We start from the raw sequence: 21,322 nt of genomic DNA, 5'->3' as shown, positions 1-21,322 counted from the left end.
TTGTAATCTTCAAAGTACTTGTGAAACACTAGAATATTTTTTTGTATCACTAGTGGTACTAGTAGCACACAGAGTTTGGACTCACTCACTACATGTAGTTGTTCTACTCATGTGCTGGAGTGGTTCTACTAGTTTGCAGTAGTAAATAGATTTTAGTCTTGCTGCACATGGTTCTTACATGATTTCCGGTTGGCCCTTGACCTCCTTCTCTCTCGTGGTTGCGGTCTACTTCCCGGAGCCTGAGTGGCGGACCTCACGATGCGCTCCATGATTTCATCCGCGGCGTCATCTCCGCACACCTGAGCGTCTTCCACAGCCGGAGTCCGCGCCCGCATGCTGCCACCTGGAGACCAACGTTCTCAAATTCAAATTTCAAACTCCAATTCAACTAAGCCCATCTCGTGCAGTCGCCCTCACCTCCCCGTCCTGGTCGCGATCGAGTGCGCGTCCGCAGGCCTGGAACACCGCTTCCGTCCTTGTCGCCGCCGTAGCTTAGGCTCGTCCTCAGCACGGCTTTCATGTGCTCGTGTTCCGCGGCATCCTCGGCGTGGCCCAGACCTTGAGGCTGATCGCTCTCCTGGCAGCCACTAGGGGCGCTGCTTGAACCATACCTCCCACTCTGAATACAAAGAAAAAGGGCAAAAGTCAGCTTTATAGGACCAGGACAAAGAGATTGGACCAGATTTAGACATGCTAATGGAATATAACCCCAGTAAAGTTCTGAAGTCTGCAGACTCGGGTCAATTAGTGGACCCCAGATTTGAAAGCAAACACGGTGCATCAGCATTGAACTGTTATGCTGCACACACAGAACTGAAGTAACCCAATTGCAATTAAAAACGGCCTAACTGAAAGTTACAGGAGGTGATGTCATGCACACACGTAAACGCACATGCAGGAGACAGGCACGCGCTTTGGTACCTCGTTCTCTTCTTCATCATCAGACTACACGGGAAAGAAAGCGGGAAAGTCAAAGAACCACACAAAGAGGATCAAGGGAGAAATTTAAAGGAGCGGCACTCCATTTAGAGGAAGAAGAGCAGAAAAATGAACCTGAGCGTGTGGCGACGAGGCCGCGTTGGCGTGACAACTCACTGTCGCGTCGACGTCCACGATCATTTTGCCTCGCGTCTTGTTGCGCTCGCGGTGGTCGGCGCGTTTCTGCTTCTGCTGCAGCACGCGGTCTCGGGTGGTCCGGTACTCCAGAGCGAACTCGCTGAGGATCTTACTGAACCTTTGCACGCTGACGTCTCTCGCGCTGTATGCCGGATGTCCGAGAAACAACAGGAATGAATGGAACCTGGTAGGAATAAGACAAAGTTCATTCATATTCTCTTCAGATTTTAGCCAACAGCGTTCATATTATATTCTATTTATTGCAATCGCGCTGTGCGTCACTGAACACCATTAAAAAGTTCATGTTTGAAATTTTTTTCATGAGGGAAACCTTGACAAAGCTATTTGCGGAAATGTCATAAGAGGCCACAAGAGGGCGCCAAGACTGAGCCTTGGTAAGAATCACTCGAGCCGAAACACAAAAATCTCATCATTGTCATTTCATTTTGCCTGATGAGAAAATGGAAGGATATTCATATTCAATCTGTCTGTAATATAAAACTTTCCTTTGTTGTCACGGAAAAGTCAATTGACCAAAACTGCCAATCAGCTCAACACCTGCTCTCTGCATCAGATCAGATTTCAAATCGGAAGTTTTGCATTGAAGTGATGCATCTTGACTGAGAGACAAGCTTTGTGTTTTGGGGACTAGCTAAGTTTATTTTAGTGTTTATTTATTTATTTTTTTAAATAAAATCACCTTCAAAGTATTTACTGTTAAGGATGCAGTTTTTGCTTTTTAAAATTATAACCAAATGCATCATTGTGAACCCACCTATTGATGATCCTCCGGTGGACGATCTTGAGGATGATTATTCTCTCCGCGCAGTCTTTGAGGAAATCCGACATCTTCTGCTTGAGCTGCGGTTTCATCTCGTGCTTGGCGATCACCTTCAGGTGGTCCCACGATGCTTTGCAGCGTCGTTCCATCTGACCCAGGTTCTCTTGCAGCAGGTTGAAATCCACCTGCCGTCGAACAGTCGTACAGTCACCTAACGTACAGTACAAACAAATTTGATTTGCCTTATATAAAGTTTCTGTGACCGGCCGACCTTTGCGGAACGTGTGATGGCTCCGATTTCCGAGTAGAGGTCCGTGCTTTGAGGGAAGTTCTCCACCACCACAGAGCAGGCGTGTTGTAGCAGAGATTGTTTATGGACAGTGTCTTTTACTTCTGGCACCTTCTGCAAGTATGTCAGCTCAAAACCTTTAGCCTAGTCACACATCGACAAACAAAATGGGGGTAAAATAACAGGCACAGGTGTATAACGAGAGTCTAAAAAAAAATCAGTTCAGAAATGGCACAGGTTTGATCCGGCAAGGATTCCAACTCACATTGGTTCCATTTAGGAAGTTTCCGATCGCGAGCAATGTGGAGAGAATGTAACGGAGAGTCTTGTTTTTCTCTAGTTGTTCCATCCCTTCCTTTAGATCCTGCAGTGGCTCAGCTACTTCCTGCAGGAGAAAAAATGACACACTTGTACCATTTAGAGCTCACAAACAATTTGTTAGTCCTCTCCAGAGCAAAACACAAACAGTGGGTTGAGGTCAGTGGGCCTCGGTTAGAAATACGGGCATCAAAGGAAACATAAAAGAGAGACTGCATCCCGTGAGAAGCGCAAAATTTTACTGGACAACACGAAAAGCGGCTTTTGTTCTGAAGATTTTGACTTTGAACTCGGTATGAGTAAAATGTGATGCGCTGGGGGATGACCGCTAATTAGCTCTGGTGAGGTAACTGCGTTGATGTTTTGCCGATGTTGACGCAACACAGATGCAGCGCACATTTGGATGATACATAGACAAAGGTTTTGAGACTGGGAACTTAATACGGTAATTATTTTCGCTATTTGTGTCACCGTTCAACACATATATTGGTGTAAACGAACAGATTCCCAGAGTCAGACCTTTTCAGTTGCCTCATAGTCCATCTTGAAGGCCCAAAGCTGAAGCCGGGCAGAGAGTTCGCTGATGGAGGACAAAGTGAGGAGGAACTGCTCGGCGGAGCCCAAAGGTGTATCAGGATTAGCTAGTTGAGCCTCCTGGATCTTCTGCTTCTCCTCCTCCGTGGGGATCATCATGAGAATTTTCTGTTTGATTGGCATCGCGAAAGAGAGACACAACATTGGATGCCGGGTTTCTTTCATTTAGATCTTTGTGTAAATACCTCAATGCCTTCCTTGTTGAGCGCGTATTCGTCAAAGTTGAGGATTGCCGTCTTGATGGTGCGAGGGGGAGGCAGAACCGTCAGCCCGATGTTGATGGCGTTGCTCCTTTTGGAATCCAGTACGATGATCTCTTGACGCTTGCCGTCCGCTGCCGTTTTCTAAGAGAGGCAAACATAGCGAGTGGATCACCGCTGGGTCTCGTCTCATTCTCCCACCTTGCCTCACTTTTCTCAAACCGCGTGGTCCACTTTATGGGCTTTTCAAGATTAAAAGCATCATCACGCTGGTTATATTGTCTGCAGCTGTGTGGGACTGGTTTAGTTCAAGGTAAGGACACTTGATTAGGTGCAGCATCCATTCAAGTGCAAGAAGTGTGTAAATGCAACAATGTTGTAATGGTCCGTATAGTGATTGGTTCGCAAGAGCCGCATTGACAGCTTTGAAGACACGGTGGTCGTTGACGTTGAGGATCCCCACGGTGACTGACAGCTTAACAGGGCTGAGACTATCGTAGCTGCAGTTGTTTTGTTAAGAGTTTGCGTAGACCTCGGCTCTAAGTCTTTGGAAACATCTGAGCTCCTCCTGTTTCGAGGCTTTATTAGACACTCAAAAGCGGAGTTGTTTGATCTGGATCAGAACACACACGACCTGGCTTAACCTTTAATATAGTGGAAGAAAAATGAGAGCCACTGATGGACTCTGAGATTTACCTTAGTCACAGGCATTTCTTTTGACTTGGACTCAAACAGATGTTCCAGTTTGGCTGTGTCTAATTTCACTGAATCCAGTTTAGACCAAACAGAGTCTCCATTTCTCTTGTAGTCCCTGCACGGCAATTCTGGACGCACCTGAACATACAGGTAGGATGCCACAAGTTAGACTGGAGCAAACATTTTTTTCCCCGTTGCCCCCACTAGTGGGCTGTCTAGTAAAAAACCATTTGGGGCATGGCTAGCACCAAATATATCTGTTCGTGTTGACTTGTCTCACCTCATTCCAGAATAACCTGATTGTCTTCTTCTTGTTGAAGAGAGGAGGCTCAGCAGGAGGAGGAGGAGGTGGCCCGGGCATTAGGGATCTGAACGACGGGGGGGGTGGAGGAGGCAGCATCATCCCCGACAAGGGGGGGGGTGGTGGACAAGTGGCGAGCACAGGTGGGGGTGGAGGGAAAGCGGGGAAGGAGAGCACAGAAGGCGGCGGGGGAGGAGGAGGAGGGAGCGGCAGGTCGCTACAGCTGCCTATCAGGGTGACATCCAGGATGTCTACGTCGTCGTCCTCCGTCAGGTCAGTGAAGTTGATGTCGCCGATGCGCAGCTCTCGAGGGCTGGCTAAGAGTTGGTCCCAGATAGTGTCCGACTCCTTTTTGCAAGGAGGAGGAGGCATTAAATCGTCAGGTTGGCTGTCCAAGTGAGGGTGGGAGCAGCCAATGTCCTTGATCAAGTCTCCGAAGCGCTCGGCGAACTGGCGTATGCTCCCTCGCTGCTCGGACTTGTCCTCGCGGTTGTTGTCATCCCTCGGCTGTGTTTCAGTGTCCTTGTGCGTCTCCTCTTTGTCCTCCCCCTCTCCTTCTTCTTTCTCCTTCTCTGCTTCCTCCTCTTCTTCACAGGGCTTTTTATTTTGCGAGTACAACATGTCCAACATGAAGAGTTTACTGTTGAGTTTGCTGCTTTGTTTGTCTACTTCTTCTTGTTTGGGGTCTATAAAACAGAAAGTGAAGGGAAATGTATGAATTGTTACGCATTTGTAGAAATTTCTTGAAGCTGTATTATGCACTGCACTTACTATACGTCAAAGTCTGTCAAATGTTGAGAAAAAAAGACTTACCAGACATACACCACAATTTACAAAAACTGAAACTAGTACTAAAACTACTTAAAGTCTGGGTCCAAGTTTCCACGGGACAATTTGAAAACCATTCTCACCATTCTCAGCGTTCCCTCGCTCCTCTCTCTCCAGGGTGCTGCTGGCTGAAGAGATGCTAGATGCCGAGCAGTTGTCCTTCTCGTTCACCTCCTCATTTTGCCGCTCCTTGTCGCTCAGGATGCCGCTGTCCTCCTCCGCCTCCTCTTGCTCCTTTGTCCCTTCAGGCTCCTCCTGCTCACCTTCCTCCTCACTTTCTATTTCCACTTCCTCTTGTGCCTTCTCCTTTTGCTCTTCCTCCTCCTCTTGCTCCTCTTGTTCTTCTTCAACCTCCTTATCCTCGGGTCCTACGCTGGCCCTCGAGTCATCGTCGTCCTCTGTCACTGAGAAATACGGTGGCGTTTATTTTCCACAACGCTCTTATCAAAATGCCACAGAGACATAGTGTAACACTTCATATTTCTGCGGCGTTCAAGGGGACTTGTGCTTAAACAAGGGCATATGGATCAACACACATTTGCACGCACACTTGCAAGAAAAACAAACAGCACTTGGCTGAATCGAAACCACATCCCAGGCGCACAAAGCTGGGTTGTGGCGGCAAGTGGAATACGAACTGGAAATGAAGAACCCAGTTCCTGTTTGCGTCGAAACACAACAGTTGGAGCAGTGATGCCGGAGAGGTTAGAATAACATGGCGGCGTGTCGGCCTCATTGCCACGCCCTCCCAGCTACTGTACACACTTCACGGCTGTGTGCTCACCCAAAAATAAGGGACTTTTAAAATAGCCTTTTGACCCTTTCACCTATTTCCTCTCCTTCTTTCATCTTTTCTTTCTCAGGCGCAACCCTTCCTCGTTGTTGCTTGCGCTCCCACTTCAGATCGATTCACCAAAAAGGACAAAAAATGGAGTAGAAGTAGCATTTTTGAGGGGAATGTTATTTAAAAAACGGGAACCAAAACTGCGATAACCAATCAGAATTCTTCATTTTACAATCCTCCCTGATACACAAAGATCTTCAAACAGTTGAAATGTACAACTTGAACCTAATTGCCTAAAGATGCAGATAGTGCCTCAACTCACTTCAACATAGTTCCTTGCCAATAAGATGCAACAATGTGGGGCCAAAGCAATGCTTTTATTTTCGACAAAGCTTTGGCCTGACCACAAAAACAGAAAACGGATGCGCATTTAGAATTCGGCCAGGTCCCGATCCCCGTGCCGGCAATTCTTACCAGCTTGAGATGGCGCGTAAGGGGTGCCGGTGGGTTCGGCCTCGTTGTCTGCCTCAGCGTCCTCTTGCGAGGACGGCGTGCTGCTGCGCGTCGACGATGGCCATGTCTCGGAAGGTTCGAAGGTCAAGTCGAGATCGGGGCGAGTCCTCGGTCCACGGGGAACGCGCTCCTTCTCGTACTCCTCGGCCGCCAGGCGTTCCACGTTCTTATACCTGACAGGGAGGACCACACAAGAAGATGAAGAAAATAATGAGGAGGAAAAAAAAACATGCATAACATGTGTTTGGTTGCAGAATGACCAAAAATCCAAACTTGTTTACGTTCAATTCCCTTTCCTCTCCCCGTTCTGCACCATCCAACCTGCCAGCTGGAGATTGAGGGTGCAGAGTGGACCCTCTCCCTTTCTATGCTCTTTCCACTAACCCCTCCTCTCTTTCCCATGAATATGTGGCGCTTCTGTTGCAAGTTCATTAGCATCAGACCACTTCAGAGGTCCAAGGGAAATGGATACTGCTTTGTGTGTGTATTAGTACGGTGTGGAGTGAGAGAAGAAGTGTGGCCAACTTCTATTTAGGTGAATGAAGCTGGAAAGACTGTCTGCTGAGCCTTGAGTTACAATGACAAATCCCTCAAAGAACCTTTTGATTGGATGGATTGAATGAAACACTGTATGCAAAATATTTCCTTGAGGGAAAGGCTACATAACCACACAATGTATTTCAGTGGAGGAAGTGAAACTTATTTGCATCAGCATGCAAACGTGCTAGTGACATCTCATGTTAGCTGGAGCTTGTTCGAATGAGAATCGAGGGAGATTGATACACAGGAGTTGTGATTTGTACAATTTGAAAGAGTGATGTTTTTTTTCAGTCTTAGTTTTTTTTTTTTTTGGAAAGAGTGATGTTTAGGTTTGTTTTTATTAGATTTATTATTAGTTTTAGTTTTCTTACAAATATATATCTGGAGCATTTTTCAAGTACATAATTAAAAAAAAAAACAATAATAATCTTCTGTTGAGAATTACGGGAGAGTGTCTGTGAAGGAGGCCACATGGAGGATCCGTCCACTTGATAGTCACACAGAAAATAAACAGGAAGGAGTTGAGGATCATAAATATGAAGCCAATCTTGTGACATGTTTTTTTTGTTTTTCTTTGCAGCAGCTGTGCTCAAAATGATCAAATGTTTTTTCCACATCATTCCAATATGTAAACATCATTATAGACTTATAAAATATATTTGTTTAATGAGGTGAAATGGTTTTGGCAAAAAGTGCAGAGTCCAAAAAGCTGAGGTCGTATACTCTTTGTCACACCATTTTGTTTTCCACAACAGGATGGCACATCTTCACCCAAGTATATATATTTGACATCCGAGAACGACGACTGAATTTCTGTGAAGCAAGCGAATGAGTGTTGTTTTTATTTAGTGCACACATGCTTACCTCTCTTCCCGCGCCACTCTGGCCTCTTCCATTTTATCCACATAGCCTCGGCTGTGGCACACATATCAACAAAGAGGTTTAATTATGATTCAAATCTGAAAGTAGTCATACATTGTATGTCATCGGTTCTCATAAAAAGTGACGGTTTCTCAGGTGCAAGACTTGCAATATCTGGCTGAGTATCAAGTGTTTTTCCCTCCTGGATACTAAAGCAGTGACTATAAAATAACAAACAAGTCACTCTCTTAGTCCAAACCAATCCTAAACCGAACCCTAACCCTGATCCCCAACCCTAAACCTAACCCAAACCCAGCCACACCTGTGTTTGTTCCTCTCCTCTCGTTCAATCCTTTGGAGCCTCTCTTCTCTCTCCACACGCCGCCGCTCTCGTTCGGCCGCCAAAGACTCCTGATGTTGCCGGTACGAGGAAGACAGGAGTCCCCCCAGGGGAGGCCTGAGGGAGGATAAAATTGTTTATTTCTTCATTTACTGTTTTAATATACCACCAAAACCTCAAAATATGACACAGGTTAGTCCACAGTGGATCATGCAGATGCACAGGTAAATAAAAAGCATGATTACGAGGATGACATGAGGGCCGACGTGGGTCAGGTGATCTCACCTGGGACTGGTGGGCGTTGAAGGGCCGCTGTGTGTTGAGTAGGACGTAAGACCCCCATTCCTTGGGGAAGAAAGGTAAGAGGCGAGACAATGACTGTGAGACGACTACTTAAGCGAAGCAACACAATGTCGACTGATCAGTTGGAGGCAAGAAACCGAAACGCGGTTGGTGTGATGCTGTTATTGTTGATGTTGGGGGTCCACTTTGTTTCTATTATGGATGTGCAATGTTATATTCTCTGTGGGTCTGTTTCCTTTCTCTATATATTTCACTGTTGTATCACATACATTAATACGTAACCATTCATTTCCAATAAAAGAAAGAAAAAGGATCCAAATCAAAGTGATCCAAGAGCAAAGGGGAAATGCATGAGGGAAGGATGCATCGAAACAATACTGAGAAAGTGTAAAGAGTCGCCACTGGATGCAAATGTTAAGAAGTGAAGAGAAGATCCATAGAAGTCCACAGGTGAAAAGTGAAAAGAGTGTGTTAGGAAAAAGAATGCGGAGGAGTGAGCTAAAAACCAAACTGAGTCTTCTAATAAGTGGGGAAGTCTTTCAGTGACGGGATTAAAACAAAGTGAAGTGATTTAAAGATCAGTGGAAGACTTGCTCAAAGTGGAGCTTGTGAGAAAGAAAAGATCAAGAAAAAGTCCAAACCGCTGAGAAGAAATTTGAAGTCTGGGGTTGTCCCCTCTGACCTTGGAGGTGTTGTATTGTCCGTCTCCACGCGGGCTTTGGATGGAGATTGAGGCGACGTCTCTTCATCCATGTCGTAGGAGAAGAGATGGAAGGGTGAGTGGGGTTTGTAAGGCATGTGCTCGGGGGAGGGATACGAGCCACCGCTACTGCCGCGCAACGGGGGACTGATCTCTTTGGTGGCTGGCACGGTGCTGGTAACCCGCTTCCTGGCCAACAGGGCAGCCAAAAGCGAGGGGGCACTTAGTGGGGCGGGCATGGCAGGAGGTGGTGTGGGTGGTGGGGACATGGGCGTCGAGGGGGAGCTCAGCGTACTCGCCGGTGGGGATTCCTTCCAATTCCCGGCATCTCGCTCATGCAAGGGTTTAGATGTGATGGTGATGGACTGGATTGTTCGTTGAATGATGGATGGAAGATGCCTTACCGAGCTAAGGAGAGAGAATTGGAAGCAAGTAAATGGCGATGGGAAACCAAAGCAGTGAATACAATGTAATCGTTCCAAAGAGCTCCCGATACTTGTTTAAGAATACACAACTGCGGTTTGACCCACTGTACCTGGAACTACTCTGACTAGACAAAAAAGCGTCATCGTTTTCATCGGAATCAGACTCAGTCAGTGCTGGCTCATCCTCTTCCTTTATCATGGCATCCTCACAATCCTCATCTCTATGGAAGGAGTCGGGTTGGCGGGGGTCCGATAGGAGGTTTGATTACATGCAGAGGTGGATGGCGGGGGAATGGATGCAAGGTTAAAAAGAAATGCACAAAGAGCATGACATCACAATTCAAGAAAGAGAAATGAATCATCATTCATGTCATGCAACTTTGCCCTCTAGTGGTTTTAAGCAGCATAGTTGATGACAGCGCCGTTAGATTTGTTGGAAAATTCTAATAAACCTCCCCAAAAAATGCTTAGTAATTAGCAATTTTGGGGGTGTTGCAGGAATAGCATCAGTGCATATGTGGATTTCAGCATTCGCACAATAAAGATGTAATGCAATGTATTGCAAGCTTGGCGACAGATTTTTAAAGTGCAGCTGAATTGTAACGCAATCTTGAGTGAGTGAGAGATATTTGCGAGCATGCAAAGAGACTAGCCTGTGCTTGTTTCATTGCTTAACAGTTATAAGACTGTTCAAATGTTACATGTTGATGCGGTGACTTTAGACACACAACAAGACTGTACATCAGGGGTCCTCAATCCTATTTCTAAAGGACCGTTGTCCTGCCTGTTTTCCATCTTTCCCTGCTGCACACCTGATTCATATGATCAGATTAGCAACAATGTCTGCAGAAGCTAGTTGACAATCCTGATCGTTTGAACCAATTGTGTTACAGCAGGGTGAAATGGAAAACAGACAGGACACCGGCCCTTGAGGAACAGAATTGAAGACCCCGTGCTCTACAGCATGGAGGTGAAAGTGTGTATGCTAATTGATAGTAGGAGAGGACCACAGTGCAGGTCAGAAGCTGATCTTCCTTTCAGTGAACTTTTCAACTTACATGGATGGAAGGCAACCTGAAAGTGTTCTGGAGCAGAAGGTGTTGATAGAGAACAGAAGGTTTTTCAACTGATTCAAGATAAATCCTGTAAGAAGTGCCGTTTGTTGCATCTCCTCGTTTGTTTACTCAACTCACCTCTCGCTAATCTCCTCGGGCCTTTGTCCGTTAAAGGGGTGGAAGCCCGCCCTCTGTGGGGACGCGGGACTGCAGGGTGACGCCTGCCCGGATCGCACCAGGGAAGCCCTGCGGCTCCGCCTCCTCTCCAAGCCGCACCGCTTATCCCCGCCTCCGATGCTCGCTCGCCGGCGATCCCGTCGACCCGTCGGCGGAGGCTGGCTGTCGTCATCGCCATCCTCGTGACGGAGAGTGGACTGGCGGGTGAATATTCATTAGCTATTAAAGATGGGAGCAACACTTGTTTCTCGGGCTGAGTTTAAAAAATATTGATATATCAATTTTAGATATTTTTTATATCGATTTACTTTGTACTAATTGCAACATTGGTTCTACTGAGAATGCCTTCTATAAGAAAGTTAAATGTGTACTGCATGAAGTCCTGGATTGAATCGAAAATCAATCTAAGTGAATTGTGAATCTAATCAGGCCCTTGTGTATCGAATCAAAATTTTCATTTTTCTTACACCTACCTCATAGATGTTGAGCTGTTCAACCAAGTCCAGATCAGTGCCTTTCCGACTCAGGTGTCTCTGGGTTACTGTCTCCATTTCTTGCTCCTCCAGACCGTCCACCATATCGTAGAAGGAGTCTTGATCTGGTAAAGCTGCCAAAGTCTAAGGAAACAAGGGCAGAATTGAGTTCCTGAATTTAGAGAGTCTTCAGTGGAGTACCCAGTTGTGCCGCAACATGCTGGGCAGCAAGAATATTGAGGAACAAGAAGAAGACATGGAGAAGTTTGCCGACTAAGATCCAGTTAGCAAGCAAGCAAGTACTGTAATCTTTGAAGTACCTTATTGATCAGAGTCATAGCATAGACCAGCAGCTCTGTGTCCACGCCATCTTTCTCCTGCAAGATCTCCATGGCATTGGACCATGCTTTGCAACCTGGACACACCAGTTCAAATTTGAAAGCACTGAATAAATTTGTAAAAGCAACACACTTCCAAATGTTTTCAGTGCACCTCTTTTGGAATCCACCGTGGCTATGGCTTCTATGAGAAGCGGTGCGTTGGACTCGGAGTACTCCACGAAGACCAGTAAGAGTTTCATCGCTGTTTTGACCACGAGACGGAACTAGTAGAGAGGGAATTACAATTATACCTCAGTAGTTGAGCTACTCTACAAAAAAAAAAATTTTTTTTAGGATTTTGGGGCGTTTTACCTTGGATCCGACAAGCGTGTAAAGCCACTCGATTGTCTCAGTGTGTCCAATGACACCGTTCATCCCGTCAACATACAGCATGATCTGCCCCAAAGCTGTCCAACACATAAAAATGAACCCAAACATGTTACAATAACAAAAACTACTGTGACATTAGACATGGAACACTTGAATGGCTTTTCCGTCACACGTTCATTTGAACCATTTAAAGCATATATGTCACGTTGACGTATCTTCTCCTACACAGGCATACTTACTCCACTCCCAAAAGCATGTTATAAAAATAAAGTGAGTCATACGTGCTCCTTTGCTGTGTTTTTATTTCTGGATGATTAATGGGACGGTGGGGGGAGGGTAGAACAACTGCTCTAAAGCTCCAAGCTGTGTTGTTTATCACATGGCAGCAACAAGTGGGAGTCATTAGTCTGATAATAGCAAACTAAACCACTCTGTCATCGTGAAAAGATGTGTCACGACTTGTGTTTGGGACATATGGGACATGACCGGTTTTAAAAGTTGTTACTCTACGTTCTATACCTCTTAATATGTAGTTTTGGTAGTTCTGGTCCGCTTCTGCGCCCACTTTAATGAGACACGTCAAGCCCTCGGCCATCACAAACTCATGGACAAGGTCTTTGTCATCCTAGTGGAGAGAAAAATTGAAATTAAAATCAGATTGTAGTCCGAATTATATTCCCAGGTAATTGCATTGTTTCCCAGCAGGAGGCACCAAAGTTCTGGGTAAAACTCAACGGATAATTTGTGAAGAAAAAAACATGTGTTGTTTGTTGTCGTGTAATAGTTAGTTCGTCTTGACTTATGTTATCAAATAAAGCAAAAGTGCTTTACAAGTTCTCAGTAAAAAAATGCTAAATTAGCTAGCTTGTGTTAGCTTGCTCTTCATGCTATCAAAATTTAGTAGTACAGATCTCGTTTCAAATGTCTGGGATAAACTTAAAAAGCACAGACAACTGCATATCCCTAAGCAATAAAAGATACACAATGAAATACCATGTTGATGAGGTGGGGCGTGTTATGCAACCTGACCAACAACTTGACTGTGACTTCATGGGAGCTACAACAAGTTACCTGAAAGATTTGCTTTAGCGAAAACAGCGCCCTCCTCAAGTCTCGTCCATTGGAGTTATACAGTCTTTCTGCAGGGAGAGCGACCAAGAGAGAGAGAGCGAGAGGCAGAGAAAAAAAAATATACGTGGTTTATAAGTATTGTGATTTAATTAGGAATATCCCCAAAAGCTAAAGTTTTTTTTGGATGGTTTTAAAATCAAATAAAACTTCTCAATAAAAACTAAGTGGAGAGGATCGACTTGATCGCACATCTTAATCAGTGCCCTGCTGGCCACCGGCACTGAACACGACACAGCACACTTCCACCGCGTCCTCGCTGGCTGCACGGCACGTGTGCGACCTCTCGCCCCCTGTCTGTCATGCACGGACACACACGCACATACATATGCGCCCACGTACACGTTGCAGTAGTGATTAGAGTTGTAATGGAATGTTAATGAGCCGCTGGCTGCGTTTCAACGGTGAGGTATTCAGGTCACGACATGGAAAGTACTCGGGGACCAAATGTTGTAAGTGCTGATAACGCTGCAATGATACTTAACCTCGTCCATCTACCAACATAAAAAAAAAAAAAAATTATGACCTTGTTAACTTGACCCTATATGTGATTCTTTGGCCCATCACAAAGAGAGGGTTTTGCTTAAAGTATATGAAAGTGAAGACAGGGAAGAACCGTCAAATGCACCATCCCTGACGTAGGCCCAGACGTGGGCTTGTCGGGTTGCGGTAAGCTCAGTGGTAACAATCACTGAACCAAGTGAGGCTAACCCACGTCCAGGGTCACAATCATTATCATTCCACACCAAGAATTACGCGCCTGTCTGTCGCCCCAACGAAGCAACAACCATGAAATATGTCTGTGTACACAACAGTTAGTTGCACCCAAACATTTGATTGGACAAGAGTCATTCTGTGAGTGATGAAGTAGAACACCGGGACTTTACACTCAGCCTCACGGGTGTTCTGGTTCGTTCATTTGGCATGTAACAACGCTCACTTAGCTAACAAAGGTTGTCAAAAACGTAGTGTTGCTACGGTGAATAGAAAAACATGTCAGGTTGTCAGAAGAAGACAAAAGCAAGGAGAGAATTGCCCGTGGTATTAAATGACACATTGTCGTACAAACAGGATCAGACTCTCGGCCGGCATGCGAACATGGCTAACGAGTGCACAGTTTTCCAGACCAATTTGTGGTACTTCTGAACGTCGTGGAGGGTCCACTAAATGACTCACAGAATAACATAACTTTTCGTGAAGTGGACAATCGTCCGACACCCTCTGTGAAAGTGACACATTAAAGCATTTGTTTGATTTTTTTTTTTTTTGTTAGTTAGCATGCCATGCTAGCGACTTACACCACTGTTTGTTGCTACTAGCGTTGTGGGGAAGCTGAATTTTTTTTTTAAATAAACAATAAATCGTAATTATTTGTCGCTTATTACTGTTGACGAACAAATGCTGCTTGTCGAACTTCTGCATGAAATCCATATCGCACTTAAAGTCACGATGTTGCTCTGTACATCGTCGGCTGTGATCTTATTGCCTCAGTCGTCGACATTGGAGACAACAGTAGCCAACTTCATCAAACAATTGAAATGAACTCGGAGAAGCGCTCCACATGCGAAAATAATTGAGTCAGGCATGCGAGAACAAAATGAAACTGGTTATGGATAAAAGCAGCATGGTGAAATTGTGGTTATCACATCTGCCTTGAGGTTCGGTGTTTAAATCGAGGTCTTTTTTTTTTTGTGTGGATCTTGCGTCAGTTGTCTCTGCCTCTTCCGGCTACCACCTACTTCCCAAAAAAGATGCATGTTAGGTTGATTGAAGTGGAAATTGTTGCATAGGTGTGAACATGAGTGTGATTGTAATAATCTAATACGCTTGTATATGAGCTATAAGAAAAAGTACGCTCGGGATTTGATGGACACTGTCGTAAAGCTGTTAATTGAATGTTTATGATTCCGGGTGTCCTTTACAGTTTGTCGACATGCACTCCGTCAAGCTCCAGGTATTTCTAATATTTTGTTTCCCTCCTATAGCTAAATAAGGAAATTTGTTTTGAATCCGACTAGCTTGCGCAGCTGTACCTAATTAAGTGTCATGTGAGTGGATGTCGTTTATAAGTGTGTAAAATGTGGCGGTACAAAACACAGACACTCTGTTTTCCACTCGAATATGCTTAAGGCAGCCAGGGTTATAGGTCAAACCACTACAATATTTTGTTATCCACTTTATAAGGGTGATGTTTTCCTTATGGGGACTATAAAATGTTGCCTGCGCCAATTTTTATGTCTTCATTGCCACCATTTCTGAGTTTCCTTTCAAATCAAAGCCAGGGACACTGTGTCTGGGCCACTGGATCACACGTCCAACCACACAAAAAGAACCTGGCGTGACAACTGTGTTCCTCACCAAGCTGTGAGCGAAAGCTGTCAGGGTAACCTTTACGGAAACATCTGCTGTCCATCAGAGGCATGTCAGCAGTTGTGATAAGGTTGAAGTGTGGCCCAATTCACGAGACCTGCACGTAAAAGTAAAATTAGGCCGTTAATTCCAAGGCCAGGTGTCCCATTACTTTTGTCCGTGCAGCACAGGTGTGAATGTACAGGTTCTTCAACATACCTGGAGAGGAACAACTAATTGGTCTCTGAGTACAAGTTTGATTTTCCTCCAGCATGACACTGGAATTCCAAAAACTCACAAAGGAGGCAAGTCTTAAGATAGATCAAGACAAATGCCTCCAGTTGTTGCGCGAGAGAGACGGAGAAGAGGCAGGAAAGAGGAAAAAAACAAAAACAAAGCCATGGCGTTCCAAGCGCAGAGTTGGCTGTCCACGTGTCCTACACAGACCAGGCTCTCATTTTTCCCCGGCCACGCGTTTTATTATTGTCATAAGGAAACCTGAAACACTGGCTGGGATGTGTCATTGCGGCTTGTACTTGTACTCGAGCGCGGTGCTGTGCACGGCAGGCGTTTATGTGCATGTGGATGCAGACTGGATGACACGTTTTCGGTTCAAACTTCGACTCTCGTCTTTTTCTTCTATTTTTTTTTTTTTTTGAAAGGACACATAGTTCTACACCCTGACCTCACGGGCGCTTCGTCGTGGCAGCCTCAGCACATAATTTGATCCCATATTCCACCTTAAAATAGACTTTTAAAATGACAACAGAAAAAAAATAAAAACCACAATGAGCTGTGACAGTCGTAATAAGTTTTATTATAAACGTCTGCAATACTTTTGTCAGGGCATTTTTCTTCAAATAGTGTGCGGAGGGGCATTTTTTTTTTTTTTGCTTAACTGCAGAGAGTAATAAAATTGAAGTAAGGAATAAATTTGAGGGGAGGTGGAGCATGATATGTTATTGTTTTATTTTTTTTGAGTCATTTATTTATTTGAACGTAAATTTTAAATGCAATTACATGTAATGCATTTTTTTTACGTAATCGTGACTGATTGCCGAAACAATAATGGAATATCCAGGACCAAATATAATAAAGGATTGTACGCTTATAACGTCTATTTGACTTTCAATCGATTGTATATTCCCCAAATAAACCCAATAACAATTAGTCTTCTAATAACACTACATTAAGAAAAAGTCCGCTCACATCGGCTTGTTTACAGTGCAAACGCTAGCTTAGTATCGCTAGCGCTGCTATTTTGTTGAAGCGACTGTCATGACAATGCACTTTTTATCATCGCATGTAATAATACTGCAGGTAAAAAAAAGCATTATCATACCTCAAATCATTCAATATATATTTATTTAGTTGTTTCTCTCTGGCTGGATCAGTGGGAGTGTCCTGGGCAGAGAGGGATTCCCCCTACTGTGGATTCTTCCAACTAAATCACTCAGGAGTGCTGAGATCCCTCCTTCACCCCGCCATAATGAGATTAGCGCGGTGACCCTTCAGCTTTGACTAATCCCTCAACATTTTACACTGCATCTACTCACAGATCTCACACAAGTCAACTAAGGCTGACATAGCAGTATACGTAGTGCCGTTCGTCAAGTTAATTGCAAAATCGCAATAAAAGCAATAAAAGTCAGCATTACAGATATAATAGTCCAGGTTTTACTTTGACTGGATTGAATTCAGTTTGTTAAAAAAAATCTCTGTGCAGGACGTACTAATTTTAGGTACGGAATTTAAACAAATTCAAGATACTGAATATGAATTAAAAATTCAAATGCTCCAGCTGATTGACAACTGAGGTCAATATTGTCATCTTTGTTGGCCACATGGGCCCGAAAGTACACGCTCAAGGTCAAACCCATGGGTAACATTATTCCCAGTGGGTCATCCTCCAAAGGGGCACGCCACAGCTGGGGGTCCCCACGTATAAGCTCAGCTAAAATCGCTGACTTGTGTTTCTTGAGGATTTTAATAGCACCCCTTAAAAAAAAAAACGCTGTGTGGGCCAATCAGTCAGTTGGCTCTTAAACTGGGCCTCTAAAATAAAGACGTGAGAGGGGCATGAGGTGTAATGGAATGCTGGAGGGCTTCATTTAATCTTGCACGTGTCATTATATCACGCTAATTATAGCCGGGCTGGGTATCACTCACACTGTAACATGGACAGTAACTTATTGTTATTCTACTATCCATGAAAGCATAAGAATGTGACCACATGCAGAAAATGAAATAGTAATAAACATTGTGAGAATGGATAGATAATTAATTATGAATAGCGAATGTAAGTGGCTCACAGAGTGAGCCCAGCGGGACACCACAGGAGATTTTTGAATAAGACGAATTATTAACCAAAATAATTTGAAAGGATGGACTATATTAGAGTGAATTCCACCAACAACTGCAATTTTCCTGCTAGTCACATGACAGTCAAAATTATGGCGCCAACTCATTAGTTTTAAAGATTAGGGTTAAAGTTAGGGCACTTGAAATCTTATCATCAAACGGGATCAGAGTATTGTTATGTCAAAGTACAGCGCGTACTGCATGTTCATGAGTGTGTATGGTAGTTCAGACGGAGGGGGAAAAAAAAAATAGCCCATCAAGCTCTCAGAGGCTAATAGAGTTTAGATAATAACGGTCGATTACATTCTCATGTCAGAGTGAGGCAGAAAGGAACATTTGGCAGGCCTTGACGACAAAACTGCTGAGGACAACTCAGTTATTTTGCGACTGTCTATTTTCTCTCTGTTAGTCTTGGCCCGCGAGAAAGAGCGCTGAAGGCTGCTGATGTTGCGGATGACGATCGAGGGCCCGTGAATTTCTTGTGAGTGAGCAGAGTAAGACCTCCAATGTTTTCCTGTGGTATACATGCAATATAAAAATGTGCAAGCTTAAATGCAAATGTCCAGGATGTGGGTAGGACTGAATGTACAGTAAGGGTCAATATTTTTTTTTTGTGAATACTGCCCAAAAGAGGACAGGATTTCAGACCCTGGATCTATTTGCTATGGAAAAACAAAAATGTTTCCAAAATCTTCCTTGAACCGATTGTTGTCAACGTTCAAGATTCCACCGTTTTAAAAATAGAAATCGAAACCATGGTATGTTATTTAGCACCGTCATACCACGGCTTGCCTCCTAATCGGAATTTAATTGCAACTCACCGGCGATTGTGGGAAAGGCGTCGAGATCCCGCCCAGATTTTGGTGTGCACGTGTGAACCAAGCGCACGGCGGTTTCCCTCAATCAACCCCCACCCACCCTTTGTCATCCCCTCTCACACCCTCTCGCACTTCTCACGCTCGCTCGCTCGCTCTGTGTCATTGTTAATTGACTGGCCTCAGCGTGCATGTGCGGTGACATTGCATGTCAGATAAACAACAGAGGGAAAATTAGAGACAAGCACGGGGATTGGATCTTTAGAGTAGGAATATATAATCCTTTGTCGTAGATTCTAATTCAGATTGATGTCAACACGGGGCATTTATTTCATTGTGCTCTATTTTAGTGGATTGTCTGGCGTAAGAAGTAAATAATTCTTTTTTTTAAAAAAAAAGCCTTTTTTTGGTCTGTAAATATTTGACACAATTTAAACTCTGACACGGCCTAGCAATATCCCGGAAAAGCTGAATTTACGATCGAACTTTTGCAAGCCTGCACGCAGACGACATGACACAGCAGTTACCATGTGTTTGTATTGGACCAAGAGAGTGGCTTCCTGTTCCATTGGGTCCGAAGCCAGAGAACTCGAACGGATCTCTACATTTGAGGACAGCAAGAAACGGTCCCATCTTTACTTATATCTTCTTTGCAATTTGCAATGTCTGACAGGTGCGTCCCCCTCGTGTTTTCCCCTCCATATGCGTTTCCTCTGCTGGAACGAATCCCTCTCGTTCTTCTCGCAAATCCCCTAAACCTATCATCTTGTCCAAAAAAAATCGGACCCCAAGCTTGCAGATTCTCCCGCCCGTGCTCGGTATGTTTAGCTTGTGGTGATCCTAATGTGTTATTGCATTATGTAATCATTGGAAAATGATTAAAACAGATGAGCTGGAGGTTTGTGGAGACGCGCTCGATGGCTATAAGCAAAAATGCAGACTTTGCAGTTATACACACACACGGCCGAGCGTCACAGTCGTGGAGTGATATATGCATTTTTTCCATACAATGTGGATCCTGATTTAAACCCAGAAGTTTGGATCTTTTTGCTTTCATTGTCTTGAATCTTGGCGCCAGTGGTGCAAAAGGAATTTATGTTTTTCTTTTTCTTTTACAAATATATTTTTAAACCTTTGCATGCTGAGACAGTCAACAATGAGCACTCACCGTGGTGTTTTACTTTATTTTTTAAGAAAAGAATGGTGGGTCACCAACCACTTAGGTAATCTTCATACCAAGAAGACTACAGCCCTCCATCAGACTATGTGGTGTGCCTTTTTTTAAAATTGCTATTTGTCTTCCCACGGCATGTGAAATCAAATTTCAAGAATAGTATCCATAGGCAGGAATGTAGAACAGAATTGTTCACATTCTGTCTCCTAGTTGTGTAACATGTTTGTATTGCCAGGAGGCTTGTCGTCAGGCAGTTCCAATAGATGCCCTGAATTAAAATGACAAAATAGCATATTAAAGCCATGCCGACACGACTGTTTGAATGAAAAAAAGTACAGAAAGTCAGACATACCATATCGACATTTTGACTCTGGCCTCTGCATGAAATAAAAACTGCATATTATAAATAGGGAAAATAAACAGTGGCAGTGGCTGGTTCTGGTGGTGCGCCACCCCTTCCATAAAAGTTGCCACTGAGTCACTTGTTGCGCCGTCCACTTCTTTTACGCGGACTATTCTTTTTCCAGTACGGGCATTCAGGCTTAGGAGAGTTCACACCAAACAGCCACAGCACAACAGTTGGACCGCTCACGTTTGCAATCATAACTGCAAGCCTGGGAAAACCCTGCCACATCCACAGCAAGCAAAACACACCACTTTTGCTCTCCCGTATTTGACATTTATTCAGTATGTCATTTAAGAAAAGCCAATGAATGTTTGATGTTTGTTCCATTTTTTTTTTAATGTGTCACAAATGACATATGCCAGCAGCAACGAGTCAGACTTGTTTGGAGCTTTGGAGCTAGCGCTGAATTATTCCGCTACTTCCACCACTTTACACCTCCATCCTTAATACCTCACCAGCTCCACATCTCCCACAGCAGCAGTAAGCCATGACTCATGAGGGCCTTTGCAGCCGGTGGTGAGGGTAAAGGGGAAACTATGCGAGCGATTTTTTTCCCTGCATTTCCTTTTTGCTGCAACCGAAGCTGAGGGTGTCCTCTATTCTGATTTGTAGGAAAACAGATGCTGTTGACGTGCACAAGCGCGACTTTTTGAGGCACAGGTGAGCAAATGAGTGTAAATATAGCGAGGCCAGATAAAGAAAGTCATGTTAGCCCTCACTTCTTACTGCACAAACGAACGTCCCGTGACACTTCGCGGTGAGGACATTGCTGCTGTGGGTAGCACGTACTTAACACTTTTGAAAAGTGTCAAACAAATTAAGAAGACGCTCCAACCAATTTATTTCCCACTCAATGACAGCGTGAATGTTTGTGTGAATGTCTGACTCATTATGTGTCGTGTGATTGACTGATTACTAGTCATTGGTGTAGCTGCCTTTGGCCCAAAGTCAACTGGGCTAGACTCCAGTTCTCCGCAACCCTGAACGGGATAAGCAATGGCTGGATTCATAATGCTAATGCTAAAAACAAGGCTAACAACAAAGTAGCAGACATCCCTTGTGATTGATGTCTTGATCTGTGCCAA

At 44.3% G+C, this 21,322-nt stretch overlaps 1 protein-coding gene across 7 annotated transcripts in view; it reads right to left on the bottom strand.

Moving 5' to 3' along the window:
- fhod3a (formin homology 2 domain containing 3a) overlaps positions 1-21,322 on the bottom strand; it is a 35,236-nt gene that overhangs the window by 1,762 nt on the left and 12,152 nt on the right. The window contains exons 4-28 of one of the 7 annotated variants that reach the window (XM_088318953.1): positions 13,076-13,143; positions 12,524-12,629; positions 11,987-12,081; positions 11,787-11,898; positions 11,615-11,709; positions 11,295-11,438; positions 10,783-11,018; positions 9,700-9,810; positions 9,147-9,572; positions 8,447-8,506; positions 8,144-8,278; positions 7,825-7,875; positions 6,382-6,593; positions 5,207-5,521; positions 4,275-4,981; positions 3,995-4,132; positions 3,284-3,442; positions 3,024-3,206; positions 2,452-2,571; positions 2,169-2,330; positions 1,892-2,082; positions 1,054-1,300; positions 922-945; positions 418-619; positions 179-343 (exon numbers count right to left, since the gene is read on the bottom strand). In XM_088318953.1, coding sequence (XP_088175079.1) covers positions 179-343; positions 418-619; positions 922-945; positions 1,054-1,300; positions 1,892-2,082; positions 2,169-2,330; positions 2,452-2,571; positions 3,024-3,206; positions 3,284-3,442; positions 3,995-4,132; positions 4,275-4,981; positions 5,207-5,521; positions 6,382-6,593; positions 7,825-7,875; positions 8,144-8,278; positions 8,447-8,506; positions 9,147-9,572; positions 9,700-9,810; positions 10,783-11,018; positions 11,295-11,438; positions 11,615-11,709; positions 11,787-11,898; positions 11,987-12,081; positions 12,524-12,629; positions 13,076-13,143 — 4,464 coding nt within the window. Of the gene's footprint in view, positions 1-178; positions 344-417; positions 620-921; positions 946-1,053; positions 1,301-1,891; positions 2,083-2,168; positions 2,331-2,451; positions 2,572-3,023; positions 3,207-3,283; positions 3,443-3,994; positions 4,133-4,274; positions 4,982-5,206; positions 5,528-6,381; positions 6,594-7,824; positions 7,876-8,143; positions 8,279-8,446; positions 8,507-9,146; positions 9,573-9,699; positions 9,811-10,782; positions 11,019-11,294; positions 11,439-11,614; positions 11,710-11,786; positions 11,899-11,986; positions 12,082-12,523; positions 12,630-13,075; positions 13,144-21,322 lie in introns of all 7 variants that reach the window. The other 6 variants (XM_088318952.1, XM_088318954.1, XM_088318955.1 and 3 more) reach the window with 6 other exon arrangements.

Source organism: Idiotropiscis lumnitzeri, chromosome 16 (genome assembly GCF_059441095.1).
Source record: "Idiotropiscis lumnitzeri isolate Australia: NSW breed Sydney's pygmy pipehorse chromosome 16, RoL_Ilum_1.0, whole genome shotgun sequence".
Classification (NCBI taxonomy): Eukaryota; Metazoa; Chordata; class Actinopteri; order Syngnathiformes; family Syngnathidae; genus Idiotropiscis; species Idiotropiscis lumnitzeri.
The sequence above is the reverse complement of the archived record's forward strand: the minus strand, read 5'-3'. Positions and strand labels throughout refer to the sequence as shown.